Source organism: Archocentrus centrarchus, chromosome 17 (genome assembly GCF_007364275.1).
Source record: "Archocentrus centrarchus isolate MPI-CPG fArcCen1 chromosome 17, fArcCen1, whole genome shotgun sequence".
NCBI lineage: Eukaryota > Metazoa > Chordata > Actinopteri > Cichliformes > Cichlidae > Archocentrus > Archocentrus centrarchus.
The window spans coordinates 11,548,708-11,571,657 of NC_044362.1; the positions used below are offsets into that span (position 1 = coordinate 11,548,708).

Consider the following 22,950-nt stretch of genomic DNA (forward strand, 5'->3'; position numbering starts at 1 on the left):
ATCAAGAAGAAAAAACAAAACAAAACTCACTTCGACTTTTGAGCATTTATAGTAAATCAACATGAAGTAAAGCACACAAATAGGAAGGCAGAGACAAGGACAACACCCAGAAATGAGCCCAGAATGGACCATTAGCTTTAACAGCTTGTGTCTCCTAGAGTTTTATTTTTTGTAAGCACTATACTAATGTCCTTTGAGCAGCAGTGAAAACAAAAGGTATATTTATCAAAAATGTTCTATATTTAAATACATATAGCAGTCAAATGGTACTTCCACTTAAAAAAAAAAAAGAACTTTAATGAAAAATAAATAAAAATAAAATAGGTGTGATTGGACAAAGATACTTGAGTACCTGACAAGGATGGCCAATAGGAGAGCAGGGAGCAAACATCTCCTGGCTAGTTGGATAATACCACGTGATCTCACAGGGGCTGAAGCAGCTCCTCCTTGTTAAGAGTGTAACACTGACAGTAGCAAACATTACTGCAGACCGCTGTGTAAGTAACACGGTTAAAGTGAAGCACAGCAGAATCCAGTTAATGTTTCTTGATAAAATCAGGACTTAAGACTTATCTATTTCCTAGACAGCTGCTAACCTAAGTACTAACCACACTGTCAATGAACTGTGTGAACATGTCTCTTTGAGCAAAGCTGATCCTCCGTGCAACAGTAGCAAGTATACACTGAGACTCATAACTGGTTAATGAATGATAATAGCCAGACAACTGAAGTATATATTTGACATTAAATTTATTTCTATTTTCGACCTACAATAGTTTATATCAAAACAAAAGCTTCTACAGTGTACTTTTCAGCATTTTTGGACTATGCTCCTTTGCTATGAAAAGTTTAAATTAGACATACTAATGAAAACTGACAATAAGTTTACAATTTATTAATCACAGATAACTTCAGATAAAAACTAATTTTAGGCTACTGAATATGCAGAAATGGCATAGTAATGTAAATAGTAAACCTAAACTACAGGATTTAGGCGCATCTGATAAAAGGATTAACTCAGTATCTTGTCTGGATCTGTACTGCACTCTCCTATTTCAGTGCTGTGCTCTGTGTAAGGGCTTCAACCTGACAATAGCTCGTGCCCTCAAAGAACTGGACAGGCAGAGACTTGCTAGAATCAGAGCCAAACTCTCGTTCAGAGTTAGGATCAAGGTCAGCATCACGGTGAGAGCTGGACTCAAAGCCATCACCAGTGTCAGTGTCGAGTTTAAGATTGCAGATGTCAAGGTGAGACTCTTCCTCAGAACAGGATGCCTGGTTTATCTCCAAGCTTTCATCAGAAGATTCTTCTTCTGTGTCTGAGTCGGAGGCCTGTCCTTCCGGTTATGCCTCGGTCTTGAGCCTCCTGCGCCTCATCGACTTCTGAAGCTGTAACCTGCTGGTGAAGAAAATGGTACGCCAGCCCACTTCTAATGCTAGAGATGCCACCTCAGCCGAAACTGTGTTGCAGCACCGACGCACCGTCTGTTCCCAAAACTCCTCTGACCCACATAGCTGAAGAGCAGAAGGGGAAAAGATAAATGTGTGCGGACCGTAAGAGGCAGTTAAAACAATATGACAATAAAATGCGAGTTTAAGACCTGATGATTTATAATGAAGACAAAATGTGGACTGGTAAAAACCTCCCAACAGACTTCATATTTAATATCCAATGATACAGTTTATTTTTGGGAGCAGGTTTATTTGCATGTCTATTAAATTCACCTTTCTGAACCTGCGTGACGTTTGTCCAAGCTGACCCACATCCTCGAGCTCCAGATAATTTATTATCCGCAGAAGTAACGAGTCAGACAAGTGCTCCAGATAATTATAATGGCCTTGGCACAAAGCTTTGGCATACTCTAAGATTCGAAGGCCAAAAATCATATGGACCTCACCTGTTAAAAAACAAAAACATATCAGTCATCCATATACAAACATTCAGTTTGTTGTCCCATACACAGAGTAGGATATTGATGTGACATACTGGGAATGATGAAAATGCTAAAAATCAGAGAGTAAGCAGGGCGACAGCCGGTTGTGACTGGGGTGAGAGGATACTGTGGTTAACAGGATTTATGAAGGAGTTATATCAGAAATCTCTGATAACCCTGATTACTAAAACATGTCACTGTAGGAAAAGCAGAAACATCTTCAGTGAGCATGGCCACTGCTTTCCCTTTTCTTTGTGATGTGCTCTGCATACAGGCCTGAAGATAAATTCTTACTGTGCAGCCGAGTGTCATCCAAGAAGTCCTGATGAGACTGCTTCAACTCCCCTGGCCTGGAATGCCTGTCTGCAGTTCTTGGTGATATTTTCCACCATCTCCATATCACCTAACAATAACGGGGGGTCAAAGTTTTATGTTATGATTTATGTTAACAATATTCCCCACTATCAAAAGACACAGGATTCTTCTTTTTGAAAAAATTTTTTCCCCATTTGTTAAAAGTGCAACTTTACAATACTTACAGTATGCAAGGAATACTGTAAGTATTCAAATAATATCCTAAATGAACTGTGATGTTACATTTGTTGTAATTACTGCTGCCCTCTTGAGCAGATCTGTCTGAAAAATGATATTTTTAATGACAATGAGTGCCAAAAAGTGATCGCAGCCTCTATCTTGCGACAGGAGTGTTGTTTCTTCTCGCTAAAGATTATTTGATATCATCCACGAGAGACATGTTTGACAGATAGGTCAACAAGTCATTTACAACAGTTTAAATAAAGCCAATCATTTTTTGGCAAATACCGGAAATCACTATTTGGCAATCACTTTTTGGCACAACACCGGTAGAGTTTCTAACGTTAATTCAAGTTTCACGGATAAACCAGGGTTCGCTGACCGCAGCTCAAACTTAACTTAGGGCCGTGAAGTTACTGAATTCGAGCAAACGGCTTCTCCGAAACATTTCGAAAATATTTTTAAGCAAAATATGTTTTAAAAATTATATTACTTACATCTGACTTAGTGACAGAAAAATGATAAAAGTTCTGATTGGGTGCAGGACCCTGTCCGGAGATTTCCAACAAAGGGTCTGTTAAAAGGGACGCCATGTCTGTTTGTGTGTTGCCGTGACAACGACAGGTTGTCAGCTGGCTTAAAAGGTCGAAGTACAAAAACCGCGTTTTGCTGTATGTGAAACCAAAAAAATTGCAAAAAGAAACCTTGGTATAAACTCATCTGCTTGTATTTTGATGAAACTATTTTGCTTTAAAAAAAAAAAAAAAAAAACTTGCAACATCTTCAAAGGAGCGGATTCGACATTGACCCAACCTTCCCTTGACCTTTGCACTGCCTAATAATGGCTCTTTTTACATAAACTCCACAAGCCAGAAATTAGCAAGTCATCTAAAAGCTCCAATGACCATTACAACAGTCACACATATTTTAGAGTCAAATAAACAGCACTGAAAATTTCTAGTTAAAAATCTTTTATTTATACATATATTTATATATGTACACATATATTCACCTACTCTTGTAAAGACAAGAAACACATTTTCAAATTCATTGTTAGTCACTGTGGCACAACTGAGATCCTCAAGAATCACAGGTCGATTCAGTAATGCAATAATCCCTGAATGTATGTTCTTTTCTTCTGCCTTATTCCACTGCAAACTGGGTCACTTATTCTCCTCATTCTGTCCCTCTCTTCAAAGGTTTTTCAAAAACAAGGCAAAGAAGAGGACAGATATCAAGGGAGCGCAGTGAATCCAACATAACCAGCAGCTTACAGGTCATGTTGCATGCGTTTGCCTAGGCAGGATCTGGTAAACCTGTCGTTCCCTGTCAAGAGGACAAGTTATCTACGACCATGTTAAATTCTTTGTTTTGAGGTAACCCTTCTGGATCATACCCACACCCTGAAGCTTTCATTAACAGTCTTTCCTTTTCTCTTTACAATATTCCTAAAATATAATATCTGAAACATCCTCCACTGACATCTTCAACCAGCAGAAGTGAGGTTGCTAGAGTATACTCAACACTTTTATCAATGTTTTATCGATTAGGTAAACAGAAAAAAGTAGTACTTAACTTAATGTCATTTCCTCCATTTGTGCTCTAGCATACATGCCTGTCTTTTTATCCTTGCAGCTGAAAAAGTTCAAATTGTCTGCTGGCCCAATAACTGAAGACTTGCACTTGGTTTCAAACTAAAATTTAGGCCATACCTTTGACTAACAGTGTAGGACCACTGCTGTGTCCCACTAACCTGCTTGAGATGTTACTTTAAATGTCGCTGGATGTCGCTGCTTTGGATTACAGGTAACGTTAGTCTCTTATGGACTATATACTCTGGAACTGCACGTTAAAAGGAATCACCTTAGTGCCAGTACAGTAGCAGTAAGCTAGAACAAAAAGAGATCCCTTTTTAAAAAGAAACACCTGCATCACCGAGGCTGCATCAAATACAGATCATGAATTTAAATGGAACCCTGTTAATAGTCTTTAAATGTATACCCTTACCTACATAGATAGTGTGTAGTGTTTTTTTTCTCCACAAGGTGTATGTATACTCACCTTTGTTAATTCAGTCCTTGTTATACACAAACATGTACTTATCTGTGATTACAAATGGTGATATGCACAGAGCATAGAGTTATAAACAAAAAATAAAAAGCATATAATGCATCGTATATGGTCCAAACAGTACATTTGCCCTCATAACAGTCCCTTAGTCTTCAACAAAGTCCTTTGTACTCCTTCATAGTGTTGTAAACTTTTTTGATGAAGAAAAAAAAATCAAAACAAAATAAAATAAAGTCTTTCAGAAATGTACTGCCACTAGTCATGTGACTGAACGGTGTTGAATATGTGCTGCATGCTGCCCTCTGGTGGCAAGGACTGGGAGCTGTGCTACAGGAAAGGGTTGGTGGATGAACCCCCTGAAGGGAATGACCCGCCTGGTGCTCCCGCCTGAAATAAAAGAGTGAGTCCAAAAACATCACTGCTTTGAGACAAATATCCAGAAAAGCTTCCAGCAAATAATCAGTCCATTGTTTGAAAACACACACTGCATGCTCACCATGAAAGGGTTATTGGACATGCCAGGGACAGCCACGGGCTGCCCAAAGGGTGCGATCGAGGGCTTGTTGTAGACTGGGAATGCAGGGCCTAGGGGGTGACAAAAGGGAAAGTGGTTTTAAAATATTTGAGACTGCTCTCTCCAGCAGTTAGCCAAGGTTTAATAAGAGCTTCAATTTTCCTTTTATTTTACTGCAACACTTTTATCACCATGCCATAAAGATAAAATCATAAAGCATGAAAGACAATCACTTTACAATGATTTAATGGCAGGAGTTACCCATTAAAAATTATATAGGACTCGAAAAGAAAGGGGGAAAAAAAAAGATAGCGAGCCTGATTGCATTCAGGTGTAAACAAAGCCTTATGGGTATTTTGTTTATTGTTGTCTTTCTGGACTACTGCAGAACCCTAAAGCTTTGCACACTAAATGCAATCTTTTATCACTGTGCAGTAGCTGCCACTGACAGGTTGCACTTTAATTTGGGGCAGCAAGGCTTCAACTCAGTTCTTAATGCAGAGAGCCGTTATGTAAATAAAGTAAATAAAAAAGGAAAGCATGCCAGAAAAATGTTAAATGGCTGGTACTGCACAGACTCAGGGTTAAGAGGACAGAGGGATGTGGAAGGCCACTAACCATTAGACTGAGGGTGATAGGCCCCCGGTTGAGAGTAAGGAATGGGGGCTTGACCAGGGAATTGTTGCTGGAAGTTTCCGCTGAAACTGGTTGGGAGGCAGTAGGAAGACGCATTCCCAAAGCCTGCAGGCATGCTCATAGAGCCAGTACCAAACGAGGCTACAAGACACACACAGCATGTGTGCACAGTCAGTGTACACACATACCCACCACAGACACACGCGCGCGCGCACACACACACACAAAGGAGTAAATTCTAGATACCTTGGCAAATCACAAAGCTAACTGTCAATGTAACTGGGTTACATCAAAGTAACACAAATGTCTAAGTAAAAAAAAAACATTTATTGTGCGGTACATTAAACTTCAAGTGAGCTCACACCTGCAGCTGGTGCTCTGCCGTTGGTCTGGAACGGGTTGGTGGCCATTTCTGGGGCAATGGCTGCAGCAACGAAAGGATTTGTGGATGGGACAGCTAGATGAAAAACAGCCACAAAATGTGTGTGTGAGCTAACGGGACAGTAAGTAAATGTATGTTAATTCTGTATGCATCATTGTAGTAGTGATCACCATAACCACCTCCAAAGCCAGGCTGCATGCTGGGTAACACAGGAGGGTTCTGAGCTGGCGATGAACCCAGTGCTGGTCCAAATATGTTTCTGTACAGAAAATGGTGCCATTGAATGTTTAATAAAGGAGATAAAAGGCATTATCAAGCCTTCATTAAATACACTTCTGCATTCATATCAAGTACTCAGCTACACCAGGTGAGAAACATCTTTTTAAAAACAGAGATAAATAATCAAATTCATGTATTACTCTTACAATACTTTTTCTAGGTTTGAAGAGGGGCTACATGAAGAAATTCAGTGTTCCTGGTAAACCTGTGTGTGTGTGTGTGTGTGTGTGTGTGTGTGTGTGTGTGTGTGTGTGTGTGTGTGTGTGTGTGTCACTTTCTCACCCTTGCACATTGCTGCTTGTGGAGGCAGAGGCAGAGACAGAGACAGAGGAGCTGAGCTCGTTGTCTAACTCAGCCAGAGCAGCATAGCGGTCCTCTGGCTGGCTCCCTGTCTGGGACTGGGCAGTGACGGCACTAGATATTGACGGAATTGGCACTCCTCCACCTTTCAACAAATATTAACATAAGAGAACAACTCAAAAAAAAAAAATTGAGTGCCACATACATAAAACAGAAACACCCAAATAATTAAAAGGTTCAAGGGCAATATTCCTGCTGGGATGCCTTCTTCACAGTCCTTTGGGGATATCTTTCTCAAATGAGCTCAAATTATAAGAATGTGCAGGCGTGTTCACAACATTTCTAACAGCCGGGTTCAGACTACACAACAACAGCCCGATTACAGTTTTACATGGACAATATGGGGCATCGCTTTGGGTTGGGCGACACTCTTGTCAACAGCGTGTCATAATGAACAAAAACTGATGATGCCCCCGGGATGCCTCATGACATGACATGCCAACCAGAACACCAGGATGTTAAAGGCCTTCCACAACAGTTCTGTCACTTCTGTGAGCTTAAACATCATAAACACAGAGCGCTCCACCAGCTGTTTAGTTTTTTTCTGCCCCTCAGCTGTTTACAGCAGTAAACAAAAGAGAAATGATGTTGCCAGTTCTTCTGGATGGAGCGCTAACATGGATCAGACAGTATTGTACATACCCGTTTGTCTGTTTACATTCTTTCTCTGCATCTTGCAGCCTGCAGCCTGATGATATGACACACTTGGTGAAAGCCAACAGTCATGGCACAAAAAGGGATACGGAAAGGTAGGATTTTATGAGTCTGTAACTGCCTAACCAACAATTGCCATGGTAAGAGGAAAAAATATTGTACAGTCAGAGCCTGGTGTGAAACTTTACACATTTGCAATGGTCTGCTAGGGTCCGAATGATGTGAAATACGTCAGGAGAGGATGTCATGTTTGAGGTGGCCATCACACTGCAGGGCAGTGATTGTGCTGCATCCTCCAAATGGACTCCACGCAGACTAGAAAGTAGTAATATAAATACTGAAGTAACAGTAACAATGACCAGCAAAACCCCAGAGCATCCAGAATGTATTCCCAGCTACAGAAAGATTTACCCAGTGGACACAGTGAGTAAGAAAAAAGTACCGTATTTTGCGGACCATAAGGCGCACCGCATTATAAGGCGCATCATAAAACATATGTAGAACGAAACAAAAGCGTCAGGTAAGTTGAACTTTATTCAACTCATTCAAAATAACTCCGAATATTGTTCAGTTGTAACAAATACAGAAAAATACATTTTAAATCATTCATCTTCCACAAATCCATCAAATTCCTCATCTTCAGTGTCTGAACAGTTGGGCGATTGCATGCCGGGTTCCCTCTCGTCATTATCCGAGTCAGTCTTGTTGTTGTTACTGTTTTGTTTTGGTTGCGGCACACAGCAACCATTTAATTGTTAATAAAAGTTCAACTTTTGCTGGCAATCTCTCGCCATCTTCTTCAACATCTTAACAGATGCTGCAATATATTCTTTATAAATGAAGGTAAGAACAAGTCATTTCTTCATTTTATATATAAGCCCTTCACAGATCCTGTGCACCAGTGTATTTACTGATATAAGCAAAGAAAAAGCATTAAAAAAAAAAAAAAAAAAAAAAAAAAAGAGGAAATCCCTTTTTGACAACACCGGAAACCTGAAAACGCCGCTGTCACCGTGTTTTGTGTACATACAGCGCTCGTACTGCCTCCCTTCATACACTGTGGCATCGCCCGGACCTCTCTTTGGCACCGAGGGGGACAGCACACACACCCCCGGACCTCAATTTGTCCTTTAGCTACTTCTAGCGATTTTTGAGACAGCCAACAGTAGGTTTGTTGCACAAAAGTTGGCAACAGTGCCGATCGCCAGATTACGCACAAATATACGGTTTGGCATGATGTCCTATTTTAGAGAATTCAACAAGGCCTTTGAACTGATCCGCCAGACCTGAGGCCATATCGCTGCAGACCACGCAATGGTGCAGTGGTGTGGATGCCTTGGCCATTGGCAGTCAGACGGCAGCGCTCAAATTACACAGACCGACCGATATTTTCTAACTATTTGAAAAGCTGGGTAATCCCCTCCCCCCCATCATACCCTTTGTAAGCTCTGGAAAATGTTGATATTTGTGAAACAACCCTTACCAAATTCGCACTAAAATATTTTGACAGATTTTTGAGCGCAGTGTACCACATAAAATTGGTTCAAGGTCAGTGAGCACAATAAAAATTCATACATAAGGCGCACCCGATTATAAGGTGCATTGCCGATTTTTGAGGAAATTTAAGGATTTTAAGTGCGCCTTATAGTCCGAAAAATACGGTACTGTAGTGAGGGTGAGTATGTGTGGAGAAGATGGAGAAAAAAAAAATGGCAGGGAGGGTGGTACCTGATGAAAAGGACTTTGAGGGAGATGATGTGCTCTGATGGGATGGAATTGCAGTGTTTCCAAATGCGTCAAAGTTGGCAAAGTTGGTATTTGAATTACCCTGAGGTGCTGCAGCCATACACAAGGAAAAATTAACAAAAACAATGAATGTGCGAATAAAAATAATGGCAGGAGAAAAATGTAAGGAGCAATGATGAAACAAAGAGTGCTTGCATATCTCTATTATTTATTAGTTGGATCTCAGTAAAAAAAACAAAACAAAAAAAAAAAACAGACCTTATGGGAATTGTGAAAGCTATCTTACCTGACTGGTTTGGAAAATGTGCAAAGTTGGCAAAGTTGGTAGAGGTGGCAGTTTGAGTGGGTGGAGCAGCAAAGATGTCACCTCCCAGGTCTGAGAGCAAGTCAAATTTCTTCTCCTGAGCAGCACTCTGAGCCTGGGAACGACCTAGCCCTGGAGACTGGGTGGTGCAATCGAGAAGAAGGGGAAAAAAAAAAAAAAAAAAAAAAAAGACTTTTCTTTAACTGAAAATGGAATGAGAAAAGGCAAAAGGTGGTTGATCTGAATGAGGCTCAGCATGCATTCCTCTCACCTGGCGCAGAGGGGTCTTGTTGAGATGCAGGGTTTTGAGGGGCTGGACTTCTGGTGTGCTGCCAGTGCTGCTTGCTGAGGAGCCGGACACAGAAGCCTGGACATTTGCCACTGCCCTTGCTTGGTCTGGAGGAACATACCTAAGCATTCAGGGAAGAGCACCAGCACAAAAGAAAAGTAACATTTAGTCCCAACACACACAACCTATCATTTTAGGTGCCACAAATATCTTTTAATAGATCTTTACATATATGGCTGCTTCACTTACTTACAGTACTGGATAAATAATAGGGTTTAGGACCCTTGTGACTCAAAAGTTGGATAAGTGGTTGAGAAAAATGGATGATGGACAGTATTTCAATAATAGATCAAACTGGGCCTGGTTTTGTACATATGAGTGTTTGAGAGTTGTACTTTAAATCCACAAATTCTGCAGAAGAAGCAGGAAAATGACGTGGATACAGGAAAAAGCCCTAGACAATGAAGAATGTGCTGCCAAACTCAAACATATGGTTAAAGTCCACAGCAACAAGACGGTTTTTGGCAAAGGTGATGCTGAAATCTCAGTAATCTTTTTCTTTGCTGATAGTAACAAGCCAGGACTGCCCAGTGATCTGCAGACCTTGAATTCTTAGCACTCTAAAGAATTTCCCACCTTTCTAACAACATAATCCAAAGTTTGCAAACAGTTAAAAAAAAAAGATATTTATCAATAAAACTGAAATAAAGAATATTAATGCGATTTCTCAAATCTTATAAAACAAATAAAAACAACAAGATCGTGTTACCATCTCTTTTTTTCGTATTTTTCCTGGAGGAACTCTTTTACTTTCTGCGGTTCTCGGAAATCTGGAACAACTGATGTTCTGTCGTCATAGAGGCCCAACCAGATGTGTTTACAGACCTACAAGGGGCACAGGAATGAAGGGAGTGGGAGGCAAGAAGAGGATAAGGGTGGGGGTGGTGGCACAGCCAAGAACGAGGTGAGGAAGAGTAAAGGGGGGGTAGAGAAATGTGAGTGCATAAAAAGGGGAAAGGAATGCCAATAACTTGAATAAGGAAGCCTACTGCTAAATTAGGACATGACTATAAAAATAATGTTTTACAATGTAAATGAAGGTGCTGAGCACGTTGTTGTAAAGTGTGCGTGATACCTCGTTGCTGTGTTTCTGTAGGAACTCGATTTCCTGCTGTGTGAATGTGGTCATAGAGATGGACTTCACTCTGTGTGGGGGATTCAGTCCTCGCCTGTGGGTGGAGGAGGTATATGTTGTTAGCTAAAGAACAAAAGAAGCAGGATGCCAACCAGAGCTGTTCATTTACAAGGAAAAAGCAAACAGAAATCCAAACCACAGAGGCCCCAATACATTTTCTTTTCAGAGTGAATGCACCCTCGAGTATTTTATGCCATTTTCACACATACACAGCATCCCTGAGCATTTCATATCATAGATGAAGAACACAGGTGTCCCATGGAGCCAAATATTAAATGGTTTTAACCTGTCAGTTCACCGTGAAAAGTCTATGTGATTTCTAACGGTGCTGATTTACACCAGTGTGAAAAAAGGTGGTAAATGTCACAGGGACAGAGTGGTCATCATGTCTCCTGTCTCTTTTAGACTCCACCCAGGTGACTCCCTCACCTGTACTACACAGATTTTCCAACACATATGAAACGGACTTTCTCCTGCTGCATCAATAAATAAACTGTGTGGAGATTGCATGTTCTCCCTGCACTTGCATGGGTTCTCTCTGGGTACTCTCGCTTCCTCCCACAATACAAAGACATGCATGGGGTTAGGTTCATTCTAAACCAGCCATAGGTGTGAATGTGAATGTGAATGGTTGCTTCTTTCTTTGTTAGCCCTGTGACAGACTGGTGACCTGTCTAAGATGTTCCCTGCTTCTTGCCCCATAACAGCTGAAATCGGTTCCAGCCCATCCTGTGAGCCTGAATTGAATAAGCGGAAGAAAATGAATGGGCAGATAATCCAGGTTTCACAGTTTCAAAACATTAAATCACAATAAAGATTTACTTGACATGGATACACTGAAAAATTTAAGTTAAAACAAATCTCCATCAACTCATCAGAAACAAATAATTAGTACTTGAACTTGTGACATGTATAAATCCAAATTTAAGAAAAGCCTGAGTGTGTAATTAGGGTGTAAGTAACTGGTTTAACAGTTTAGTTTGTGAGTTTTATGGTAAATAGTAAATTATGACTTAAAAAAAAAAAAAAATCACCCATGTGGATATTCTCCCACAATTAACGGAAATATAAAATAAAGGTAAAGGTCAGCATAATATCACAGTCTACCAGAGGGGGGAACGAGGTATTGTTTTTTTGTATTTTTGTCTGTTTGTTAGCAATACTACAGCAAAACTACTCATCCAAATCATACCAAATTTGCACAAAAGATGGCCAGTGACCCCTAGATTACCTGATTAAATTTCTGCCATAATTGGGTCAAGATCAAGGTAAAGGGGGAAAAAAATAATAAATCAGAAAAACTACAAAAATCCCTCTTTAACACTGAGCAAAATTAAAAAAAAAAAAAAAATCAGAAGATTCATCTGATATTCAGTACACAGTTGTAGCAGACCAAGAACTAGTGCCAAACTGAACACCATCTGGAACTGATCCAGTTTTTGGATATGCAGGCTGCTTGAGTTTAACATGGGAAACTCAATTTAACACATATTTTTGGTCATATCTCAGCTGAAAAAAGACACATCATCCTCATTAGTTGCAGTAAGCAGCATATCACTGTTGTCCATGGACATGTAACATTTGATCAGAATATGATCCAGATATGCAGTGGTGGCCAAAGTACTGACATTCTGTACTTAAGTAGAAGTACAAGTACTTGTGTTAAAAACTACTCTGGTAAAAGTTGAAGTACTGGTTCAACTTCTGTACTCAAGTAAAAGTAAAAAAGTACAGGCTCTGAAATGTACTCAAAGTAAGAAAGTAAAAGTAGCTCCTTGGAGGACGTTTCTACCTCTTTCTTCCATCTTTCTCCATCTGAGTGAAGTTATCGCTCATTCTTTGCTCTCCCTTAAAATACAGCAGCTGTTCTTTTAGCTAGCAGACACTGTGTGACAAACTGCACACGTTTTTTTTGCCCTCTACGTTTTCAGTCATTTATTTTCCTCACCGTTCCGGCGTGCAGCCTCTATGTAAAGCGCAACTTCCTCTGGCTCTTTCCGGTCTCCGAGCGAGCGTTGCAGGAGCCTCTCCCTCTACCTGAAAAATCTACTTAAGTACAGTAACGGAGTATTTGTACTTCGTTACTGTCCACCACTGCAGATATGTGACTATATGACAATTTTTGAATTCCTATCAATCCGATCACTCAACTCCCCTATTATCGCCCACCTGACAAATCACATATTTTCTCATTATAAGAGAAAATGAAAATTACTATAAACTGAAAGTTATTTTACTTCAACTTTTTAAACCTTGAAAATTGGACAATAGGACCTATGTGTTATCTCAGTGATTCAATGTTTGCAGAGTGACATGTTTGTGAAACGGACAATGTTCTAATCAGCTAAAACGGCTGCTGGGGGCGGAATTGTTGTGCCCGGCACCACTTGTTGATTGTTTGTGTAGGACAAAGATCACAAATACCAAAATACCAAAAAAAAATACACTACCACCACCACATACACACAATCAATATAGTAAAGCTACATTCAAAACAAAACAAAAAGAAAAAACATCCAAACCTCAAGCAGGCAGTTCTTAAACTAATCTAGGCTTTGGCAAAACCAGAAGTACTGCTGAAAGAAAAACACTTTAATTTTAAACAAACTGAATTCAGCTCAACAAAGAAACACTGTCAGTGGAAACTGGGAGACATGGCAAAACATGAAAACTATTCCACATAGAATAAAAATCACTTCAAGAAAAGTGATTATTCATCTAATCATTTGCAGTTGCCAGAAAGGAAAAAAAACAAAACAAAACTGTGAATGCTAAGACTTCTTGCAGTGACTCCTCATAAAATGTGTTCGCTTGAGTCACAAGTATCTACATGCAGAATCTGACTAAACGAATAACTCTCAAGCATGTATTTACTCAACACGGTGATTAATCGCTCACAGTCCATGCTGTACAAAAAAAAAAGGGATGACGAATTATCTAACTGGAAGTATCAACGTTCACTAAACATTTCCTGTAGCTGCTTGCACAATGAGGCCGAATTCTGGACCATTCCTCCTACAAAACGGTTTCACTTCACTATTTTTTCTGGGATGCTCCGTTGTTGAGCTCCTTGTGTGAGTTGGGTAACTGTCTTACTGTGTCATCAAAATCTCCTAAGCATCAGATGGACTGATTGTTTGGTATAAAAAAGTATAACAGAGTAAATGTATTCATAAACAATGTATAAAGTGTCAGTGTTAGTCATTTTTTATCCTGATGTCACTTTTTCTAATCGATGTGCTGCAATTTTTGCAGTCTCACACAACTTTTAGACAGCATGTTTAAGATCCCATTCACCCTTTTCCCTAGTTTGGGCTTCGTATGATGTCAGAGAGAAGAGATAATATGGTCATCTCAAGGACACTGCTCTGTCTGTGAGCATACAGGTCCCACTGCTGTCCAAACCTTCTGTTTGTGAGGAGCCGCCAATGTTAGCTTTAAAACAGCTTGTTTTAAGCAGAGGATGAACTGAAGGGCTGCGCCAAAGCCCAGTATAAGATAGATAAGGTTTATGTTGAACTGTCAGTCATGCAGAGCTAATCTAGCAGAACTTAAGAATTAAATAAAGAGCTAAAAACTGGCATCATAAGTCCAATTTAAAGGGTAAACACCGACTACACACAGGCTTGCAGCACCTTCTCTTAAGTAATTCACATGTAGTATACTTATAGCACGATGCGCAGAAATGTTTGCCTCAATATGAGCAACTTAATGGGCGTAGGCAGACAGCATACTGCGCTGATCTGGTTTATTGCCTAAATTATAACTGTGATTTCACAATGATTTGGCATTTTGAGGAAGAAGCGGCTCAGGCGCACAGCAGTTATAGACGACCTACTGGCCCAGTTCGTCTTCGACTGCATTACAAATTCAGACACCCCCCCTGCTTATCTGGATGTGTCTGCTTGCAACATGCCTGCTCAGACAGAGGTCGAGCTAAAGTTCAACTAGACGTGCTGTTTTTGAACTCGGTGGTCAAATACTTGCCTGTCAGCCATAGTTAGGACCCAGCGTTAGACGTGCTAACCTTGACACATAGTGAGCCGCTGACACAACCTCTCACACTCAGCCTGCATGTTTTTGTAATAACTTACATTATCGCACTAAAAAGCAGTGATGTAAACAAGCCAATCTGCTAACACCGCCCAGCCCAGCCCAGCCCAGCCCAGCCCGGCGCCCCCCCGCTGAATCAAAGGTAACGTCTACCTGTCCTGACTTTAACACTAGCTAACTAGCTAACGGTACCGCCAAGTCAGCGCTGGACCGCACAGCGCCGCCATCCCGCATGTGGGACACTAAATTATAAATTTAACACTTTCGCCCCAAAAGGACACTCACAAGATCCCGGAGCAGGTGGTACAGACGAAGGAGCCCACTGTCATGTTGACATAGGTCGGGCCGCGTTGGTCGCAGTCGAAGCATTTCCTATTCGCGGGGAGGCTAGTCATTTCCCGGAGCATCTTCAGATGAGTCTCCTCCTGTTTTCGCTTCGCACTCGTCGCCATGACGGAAAAAAAAAAAAAAAAAACCGACAGGTATCACCGCGGGTTAGGAAAGTTTGGTCAAGGGACCCCGGGCAGAACGGGTGTCTTCAGGGTAAACTTGCCGCGTACGACGGCGGTAGCGGTGGTCCGGGAGACACCTTACTGTGAGAGGGTTACAGACCGACTGGCAGACTTCTTCTCCTACGCAAAAGCAGTGAGAGCCCCGGGAACTTCTCGGGCACCGGCGCCATCTGTTGGTTTGGAATGACGCCTCATGTTGTGGTTAAAATTAACACTTGCATTTGGAAATTCTTCAGAAAATAATGTGCTACGAAAACACAGCACTTTAACAGTTTCCATCCACTCATAAGCACATCACACAACAAAATACAGTCAAACACTGTTTTAATTTAAAAGGGCAAATCGTGTTGCATATAAAAATACAAATCATAAAAAAGGATATACATAAATTCTGCCCATTGATTTATACATCTGAGTGTCTCTTTTAAACATGATACCACTTGTACATGTTTTAATATTCAAGTCTTTGGTCCCTGCCTTGGCACACTTTACACAACAGGTGCTCATTGAATATCTAGAGATGAGACATCCCCTGTCTCCAGTTTTGGCCTCCCTGACAGTGATCACACTGTTCTCTTTCATAGCCATCCACCTCCTGCTCTGCTTTTCTTGGTGGCTTTGCAGGAAACTGCTGGACACACTAAAGAACTGCTCAGTGATTTGCATTGTTGTGGACCGTGGTGTTCAGATCAGATCGAGTTACTGTACTGTCAGAGAGGCTGGTGCTCTCAAAGACCTTCCCATGTCCTGCGCGATGCCTATTTTGGCTTCTTCTTAAAAAGTAAAAAGGCACTTCAATATGCTGAATCCTGTCGAAAAGAATGATAATTTCCCACATGTAAAGCACCTGGCCATGAAAATGCTTACATTTCTAAAAATATTAGTGTCACACAAGATCAATAACATTTCTCTTATGGCGTGTATACAACATTGAAACGGTCCATGATTTTTTTGAAGTCCAGACAGAAGTCAATAAGGCTTCCATCCTTGAGGGGCAGACAACTGCCACATGCTTATTTTGACTTTGCTCTCTTTCCATTGCTGGTTGAGGAGCTTGCAGCTTCCGCAGGCTAGAGGAAAAGCAAAAGAAGCAAATTTTATTCAAGTTATTATTGCTGTTTCATCCCTAACAATGCACACATTCACTGTTTCCTGAGCTCACCTGTGCTCTCTTTCTAGTCACTCTAAAGTAGTTTTCCATGCGAGTCTGCCTGCCATTACCCTCTGCCTTTTCCTTCTCCTCCCGTTTATTTTCCAGCATGTCACGGAATCTCACCATACGTTTACGGATCCTCTCCTCCCTAAATACAAACCAACATGAGTGTCAAATTGTTATATTTTTTTAAAAGAATTATATATATATATATATATATATATATATATATATATATATATATATATATATATATATATATATAAAGCATGTGCAATGAATAAAGGTCTTGAGGAAAACAACCGCAATGTGAACGTACTTAACTCGCTTGGTGTGACAGAGGAACTCAACCAAGGCCTCCTCATCTGGCTCCTTCCAGATGAGCTCAGGAGCTGGGCTTTGTGGTGATTCCAAGAATATCTTCCTTGCTTCTTCGTACTTCCATAAACGTGGTACAGGATGGGTCTGAAAGGCAGCAGATAGCATTGTCTTGTTAGATTTTAGGTTTTCTTTTTGCAACAGAGTAAAAAGTAAAAGGCTGTCCCATCTGATACCTGTCTGTTGATATGCAAAACCACATTCTCTATGGTACGGTGCTTCTGGATCAAGGTCAGCGCTCTCTTAGGACCCAAACCGGGTATCTTGTCACAGTAGTCGCAGCCCAGCAAAATGCACAAGTCAACAAGCTGGCAGACAATTGCAAAATAAGAGAATAAAACAGTTAAAGGTCCTTTTTGTATAGAGTATTTCTGTGGAGTGATATGGATATACAAACACATGATATAATACAAACATATACTTTAAGAAATCTGAATGTTTTAGTCTTACCTCCTTATGAGTAATTTGGAGTTTTTCTAACAGCTTGGGTAAGGAATATTCAATGACTTCACTGTGAAAAAGAGCATAAATAAAACATTAAGTTCAACTAGAAACTTTTTACTCAAACAGAATGATAAACAGATTTGTAAATAGTAGCACGAGTCCCCTCATAAGAGATGTCATTTTTTTAAGTGAAATACACAATCTAAATTCCTTGTTACAACTGTTCCACACAGATAGATAGATAGATAGATAGATAGATAGATAGATAGATAGATAGATAGATAGATAGATAGATAGATAGATAGATAGATAGATAGATAGATAGATAGATAGATAGATAGATAGATAGATAGATAGATAGATAGTTGATACTGTAGCTCTCCAAGTACAGTTTAGACATTGATTATTTTGTGCTTTGTAAGTTCAGTGCATGACCAATCAAATCAGAAAAGCTTAAGGCGTGGAGTTTAATGAATAGTTCATTGGTTTGTTCATAATAATCTTCATAATAATTTTAATTTATTCTCAATTATCACCAGAAAAATATTTCCATACATTATATTTCAGCAACATTCATCACAACTTAGCTGTTATTTATATTTGTCTGTTAAAAAATATTACATACTTTGTTTTGCTATAATTTTGTGATAATTATAACACTTGGTGACTGATACCACAAGATGCTTACAATCCTGCCTAAAATGTGGACAGGTCGGCTCCGGAGCCATTCTGATGGAATACACGCTGAGCAGAGTTCGGCGCTGACTTGCTGAAATGAGCAAGTCCGTCCCTGAAATACACATTTTCTGGAAGGCAGCTTATGTTCTGCACATAGTTAGCACAAATGGTGCCTTCACAGATGTGCAAGTTACCCATATCAGGTGCAATAATGAACCTCCATGCTATCATGGATGTTGGGTTTTACATTTTCATTGGTCAGACCACGGGACAGTTTTCCATCTCAGTCAACCTAAATCAAATCAGATCCAAAAAAGGGCATCAACATTTTTTTTTTTCTCTGCACATTTTAACTAGCATTTGCAAATGCAGCAACTATGTTCACTGTTGTTGGTTTGGAAGGTTTCCTAAGCTCATACAGTGACTCCCTCTGCAGGCTTATTAGTGGTTTTAGCGCATCTTCTTAAATTGCTGAACAATTTGCCCATGCAGCCTTTCACAGGGTGGTGAACCTCTCGTCAGCTTTACATCTGAAAGCCTCAGCGTCTTCAGACATCTCAGCCACATGACTGACCTGCAGCAGATCAACCTAATGGCCTCTGAAACGTTCCACCAGGTGTTTTTATCCAGCAAAAGACAGCAAAATCCTGACATGGAATTTTTACTTTTAACATTTGATAGATTGACTATTTGTACTTACTTTTTACAGAGTATCTCAACATTTTGGACACTTGGTTGTAAACCACCTGCTAATGAGCTGCATGCAGCTTATTTCTGTTTGACAGGTCACTGCTGTCTGCAAGAAAAAGTAAGGAGCAGATTTCCTTTTCTTTTCTTACGGGACATTAAGCTGTGGCTTAAAATAGTTCACCACCAGCTGCCAGGAAGTACATTATGAGACTCTGTCTCATTTACTGTAAAATACACCAAAGTGAGCAGATTATTACAATAACCTGAGTTCCTAATAATCTGACTTAATAATTTGCACATAAACACCTGTATGAGGTGTGATCATAAAGTTTTGGGTCTCAAAATCCCTACCTGGTTCTGAACACTAATTTTTTGCAACAGTCATAGAAAACTTTAGAAAATATTCTTTCTTTTTAAAACTACTAAACGAAACATGAACTGCACAGTTCTGACCTGTCCTTCTTGGCATTCAGCTGACGAATAAGAACACTGGCTCCAAACGGCAGCGTGTCCATGTCCTCTGACGCCACAGCGTACACAATTCCCTCTCTCACCAGCTGAGCACACAGTGCCTCAGCGTCCCCTGGAGCCTGAGAGACAAAAATGAAGCGCATGAAGGGAAATCTGCAGAGGAAGAAGAAGAGATGAAATATTGTACATATATATATTTATTATTCAGCAGGTTGTACCTGGATAACAGGTACGCCCAGACACTTCAGGAGCTGATGACATTCTTTGGTCTGCGATGACGCTGCAGTGAGCACAAAAAAACCCAATAATTCAGTTAAGAGAGAACATCAAAAATAACATTCCAGGTGGGTCTCCCTGTTCTAAAAACGACTGAAAACTAAAGTCTTTGTGCATTTTCCAGAACAACATACCTGCGCCTGTCCGGTTTGAGTAATTCCAACCAGCTGTCTCGGCTCGCTTCTCAAGCTGCAGAAACAAGTTTCAATCATCTGTATCATACCCTGGCATCTCTGTCATCTGGTACTGATTAAATTCACCTACATGTTTAAAATGTTTGATTTTAGACTATCTCTCTCTCTCTCTGACTCAGGACTGTCTTAAACATGCCATGAGGAAACGTTTAGTATCATGAGTCAAATAATACACATGCAAAGTGTCTCTTACAACAGGCGTCTTTTCCCCAGGAGGCTTTCCATCAAACACAAAGACCGGTTTTATGCCATGTTCCAGGAAAGTGAGCGTGCGAAAGAAGAGACCTGTCAGGGGGCTGGACAGAAGAAATCAAGAGCATTTCTCAAAAATACAAGAACAGAAACCTTTGGTTTGTTAGAGGCTCTGAGGTCCTGATTAACCTCTATGGGTACTGGATTTTTAAGCACTGTTTTTTAAGCCATTTCTTATATTTTAGTGTTTCTAATATTTTTGATCATATGCTAAAGACAAGATAGCATAGTGCTGCCTGAGAAAGTACAAATTAGTAGTGTACTTGTATTTTAATTGCACCCACTAGCCGCTTTGTTAGGTACACCCCTTCAACTGCTCATTAATGCAAATATCACATGGCAGTAACTCAGTGCATTCAGGCATGCAGACATGGTCAGGATGAGCTGCTGAAGTTCAAACCGAGCATCAAAATGGGGAAGAAAGGTGATTTTGTGACTGAACATGGTATGCTTGTTGGTGCCAGACAGGCTGGTCTGAGTATTTCAGAAACAGCTGATCACACACAACCACCTCTAGGGTTTACAGAGAATATTCTGAAAAAGAGAAAATATCCACTGAGTGGCAGTTATCAGGGTTAAAATGCCAGAGGTCAGAGAAGAATGTCCAGGCAGCTTCAAACTGATAGGAAGGCAACATTGGCTCATATAGGTATAAGACCACACCAGGTGCCACTCCTGTCAGCTATGAACATGAAACTGCAGCCACAATTTACACAGGCTCACCAACAGAAAATCAAAGAGATGTTGCATGCTCTGATGAGTCTCAATTTCTGCTGCAACATTTGGATGGTAGGGTCAGAATTCGGTGTAAGCAACATGAAAGTCTCTGAGGAATGTTTCCAGCACTTTGTTGAATCTATGCCTCAAAGATTTAAGGTGGTTTCTGAAGGCAAAAGGGGGTCCAGCACAGGACTAGCAAGGTGTACCTAACAATGTGGCCAGTGAGTGAATTTTGTTGGGGTGTATGAGGTCTTGATTACACTACATGACTGTATGGCTGTAGGCTTTTGATCATACACTACTGACATGATAACACATGAGAAACACTGAGAAAGTACAAATTAAGTGAACTGAATGTAAACACAAAGTAATTTTTGCCTATTTAGAAAAGTTATGGCAGAGTTATCTTAATTAGCAGGTACAAGTTTTTGTATTTTTAACGTCACAGATGACCACATGCTCACCTCAGTGAAGGCGTCGCTGCGCGGAACTGGTTCAAAATAATAGAGGTATCGAGTGCAATTACTCTTCCTGTGGAGTATAGTAATGCAACAGCAGCAACATGAATACAATTTCCCTTTAATATCTATTCAAAATAAAACTGATTAAATTCAACCAAATGCACCTGCACTGATCTACAGTATTAGGTAAAATATGTTTGTGTACCAGTCTACACACAAATTTTACTGTACTCCATTTACTTGTCACCAATTCATGATGGAAAAATATTTCAGTATATTTAATGTAATGTTACATAATGGTAACAAGTTCTGCCTGGCACAGCAAACCTAATTTGAACGTTGTCACTCTCTAACACTGAATCACTGAGATGACACACAGGTCATATTTTCCATGCTCATAATTTTCCAAGGTTTAAATAGTTGAACTAAAATAGCTTTAATTTTATGGTCATTTCAGTTTTTGTAAAAGTTTTATCTCTTATAACGAGAAAATACGGGATTTGTCGGATGGGCGATAATAGAGGAATTGAGTGATGGTACTGACAGTAAAAAGTTGCGGTCATATATTCACATATCTGGATCATATTCCTATCAAATATTACATGTACTTGGACAATAGTCATCTGCTGCTTACTGCAAAAAATGAGGATGATGTGTCTTTTTTTTCCAGCTGATATGGCCAAAAATATGCGTTAAATTGAGGGGTTTTTTGCGTTTTTTTGCAAGTAGCCTGCAAAATCTCGATAGGATCCTGATATTCGGTTTTTGCGCTAGTTCTTGGCCCTCCACAACAACTGCGTACTGAATACTGATCGGTTTAGATTGATACAAAAAATTAATCAGGCGATCTAGGGGTCACTGGCCACGTTTCCTGCAAGTCTGTTATGAATCAGACTGGTAGTTTTGCTGTAATATTGTTAACAAACAGTATAATCTGCTGTTTTGAGCTTTGTCTCCTCGTTGTCACACTGCTCAGCAGTACAGATTTCTTTCACAGTGTCACGTTACTCCAAGTATTAATGCCACAGTTATTGTAAGTGATGCTGTGCTGTGTGCTCAGCACTGCCCCTTGTTATACCGAATATTAAGATATATATTAAGATATATTACGAATATTAAGATACTAATGTTTTGAATGCGCTGTGCTGATTAGCATGTAGAACTGCAAAGAAACGGGAAATGGAAATCCTTCAGACACAGGTAGATTATTATTAACGACCTCAAAATATTACTGTAGCGGCTATATTTCATTTTTAATCCTTAAATTTATGCGATATATATTCAGAGAACAGTTAATACATTTTAAAACTTTTTTTTTTTAAAAGTCGGTTTGTATAATTGTAGCTCGACTACAGTTATGCTAGTAGCCAGGGGACTGTGCTAACATTAGCTGCTAACAACAGCCACTGTCTAACTTGACAGAGACTCAGCTGCTGCTGAAACCGCGACCGATCGAGTCCGTACCTGTGTAGTCAGTGATATCCTTATAAGATATAGAACCAGGAGCATCTGAGCGTATTAAATCAGCCAGTTTAGTGATCCCCATTGTGCCGCTGGTTTCCGCTTTGAGTTACCGTTCTAGGTAAATTTTAGAAAAAGTAACGTAGTGGTATTTTCCAAATAATAAAGTGGAAGATGCTTTGCTTAGTAGATTCTCACGGGAGCTTTAATTGAATGATGCCTCTCTACACCTATGTCAATTTAAAAATACATCATCATCTCCGTCTTCCTGGTGCTGCATGCCTGCCACCTAATGGAGATTGTAGGAGTC

General features: G+C 40.1%; 3 protein-coding genes across 5 annotated transcripts; all 3 read right to left on the reverse strand.

Moving 5' to 3' along the window:
- Nucleotides 1–879: 879 nt before the first annotated feature.
- Nucleotides 880–3,093, reverse strand: fbxo36b (F-box protein 36b). The gene is given in 5 exon segments (XM_030752606.1): nucleotides 880–1,065; nucleotides 1,068–1,515; nucleotides 1,726–1,898; nucleotides 2,229–2,337; nucleotides 2,966–3,093. Coding segments are annotated over 5 exon segments (879 nt in total). The 5' UTR covers nucleotides 3,062–3,093; the 3' UTR covers nucleotides 880–1,012.
- Nucleotides 3,094–4,645: 1,552 nt separating this feature from the next.
- agfg1b (ArfGAP with FG repeats 1b) lies at nucleotides 4,646–15,570 on the reverse strand. Of its 3 annotated transcripts, XM_030752774.1 has the most exons (12): nucleotides 15,236–15,570; nucleotides 10,838–10,931; nucleotides 10,472–10,587; nucleotides 9,685–9,823; nucleotides 9,396–9,552; nucleotides 9,092–9,199; nucleotides 6,632–6,794; nucleotides 6,250–6,329; nucleotides 6,053–6,145; nucleotides 5,671–5,829; nucleotides 5,035–5,123; nucleotides 4,646–4,925 (listed from the first exon to the last, which is right to left on the reverse strand). In XM_030752774.1, exons 1-12 carry the CDS (start codon nucleotides 15,400–15,402, stop codon nucleotides 4,866–4,868), a joined length of 1,425 nt encoding a protein of 474 aa, XP_030608634.1. In that variant the 5' UTR covers nucleotides 15,403–15,570; the 3' UTR covers nucleotides 4,646–4,865. The 3 variants fall into 3 exon arrangements, with proteins under 3 accessions (XP_030608634.1, XP_030608635.1, XP_030608636.1); XM_030752775.1 differs by lacking the exon at nucleotides 9,092–9,199; XM_030752776.1 differs by lacking the exon at nucleotides 5,671–5,829.
- Nucleotides 15,571–16,345: 775 nt separating this feature from the next.
- On the reverse strand, nucleotides 16,346–22,912 carry LOC115795927 (probable flap endonuclease 1 homolog). Its single transcript, XM_030752069.1, has 11 exons — nucleotides 22,644–22,912; nucleotides 21,183–21,249; nucleotides 19,940–20,042; nucleotides 19,687–19,741; nucleotides 19,495–19,556; nucleotides 19,259–19,395; nucleotides 17,444–17,504; nucleotides 17,170–17,301; nucleotides 16,935–17,080; nucleotides 16,625–16,763; nucleotides 16,346–16,532 (listed from the first exon to the last, which is right to left on the reverse strand). The coding sequence occupies exons 1-11, from the start codon at nucleotides 22,723–22,725 to the stop codon at nucleotides 16,476–16,478; spliced, it is 1,041 nt and encodes a 346-aa protein (XP_030607929.1). The 5' UTR covers nucleotides 22,726–22,912; the 3' UTR covers nucleotides 16,346–16,475.
- Between the last annotated feature and the right edge of the window lie 38 nt (nucleotides 22,913–22,950).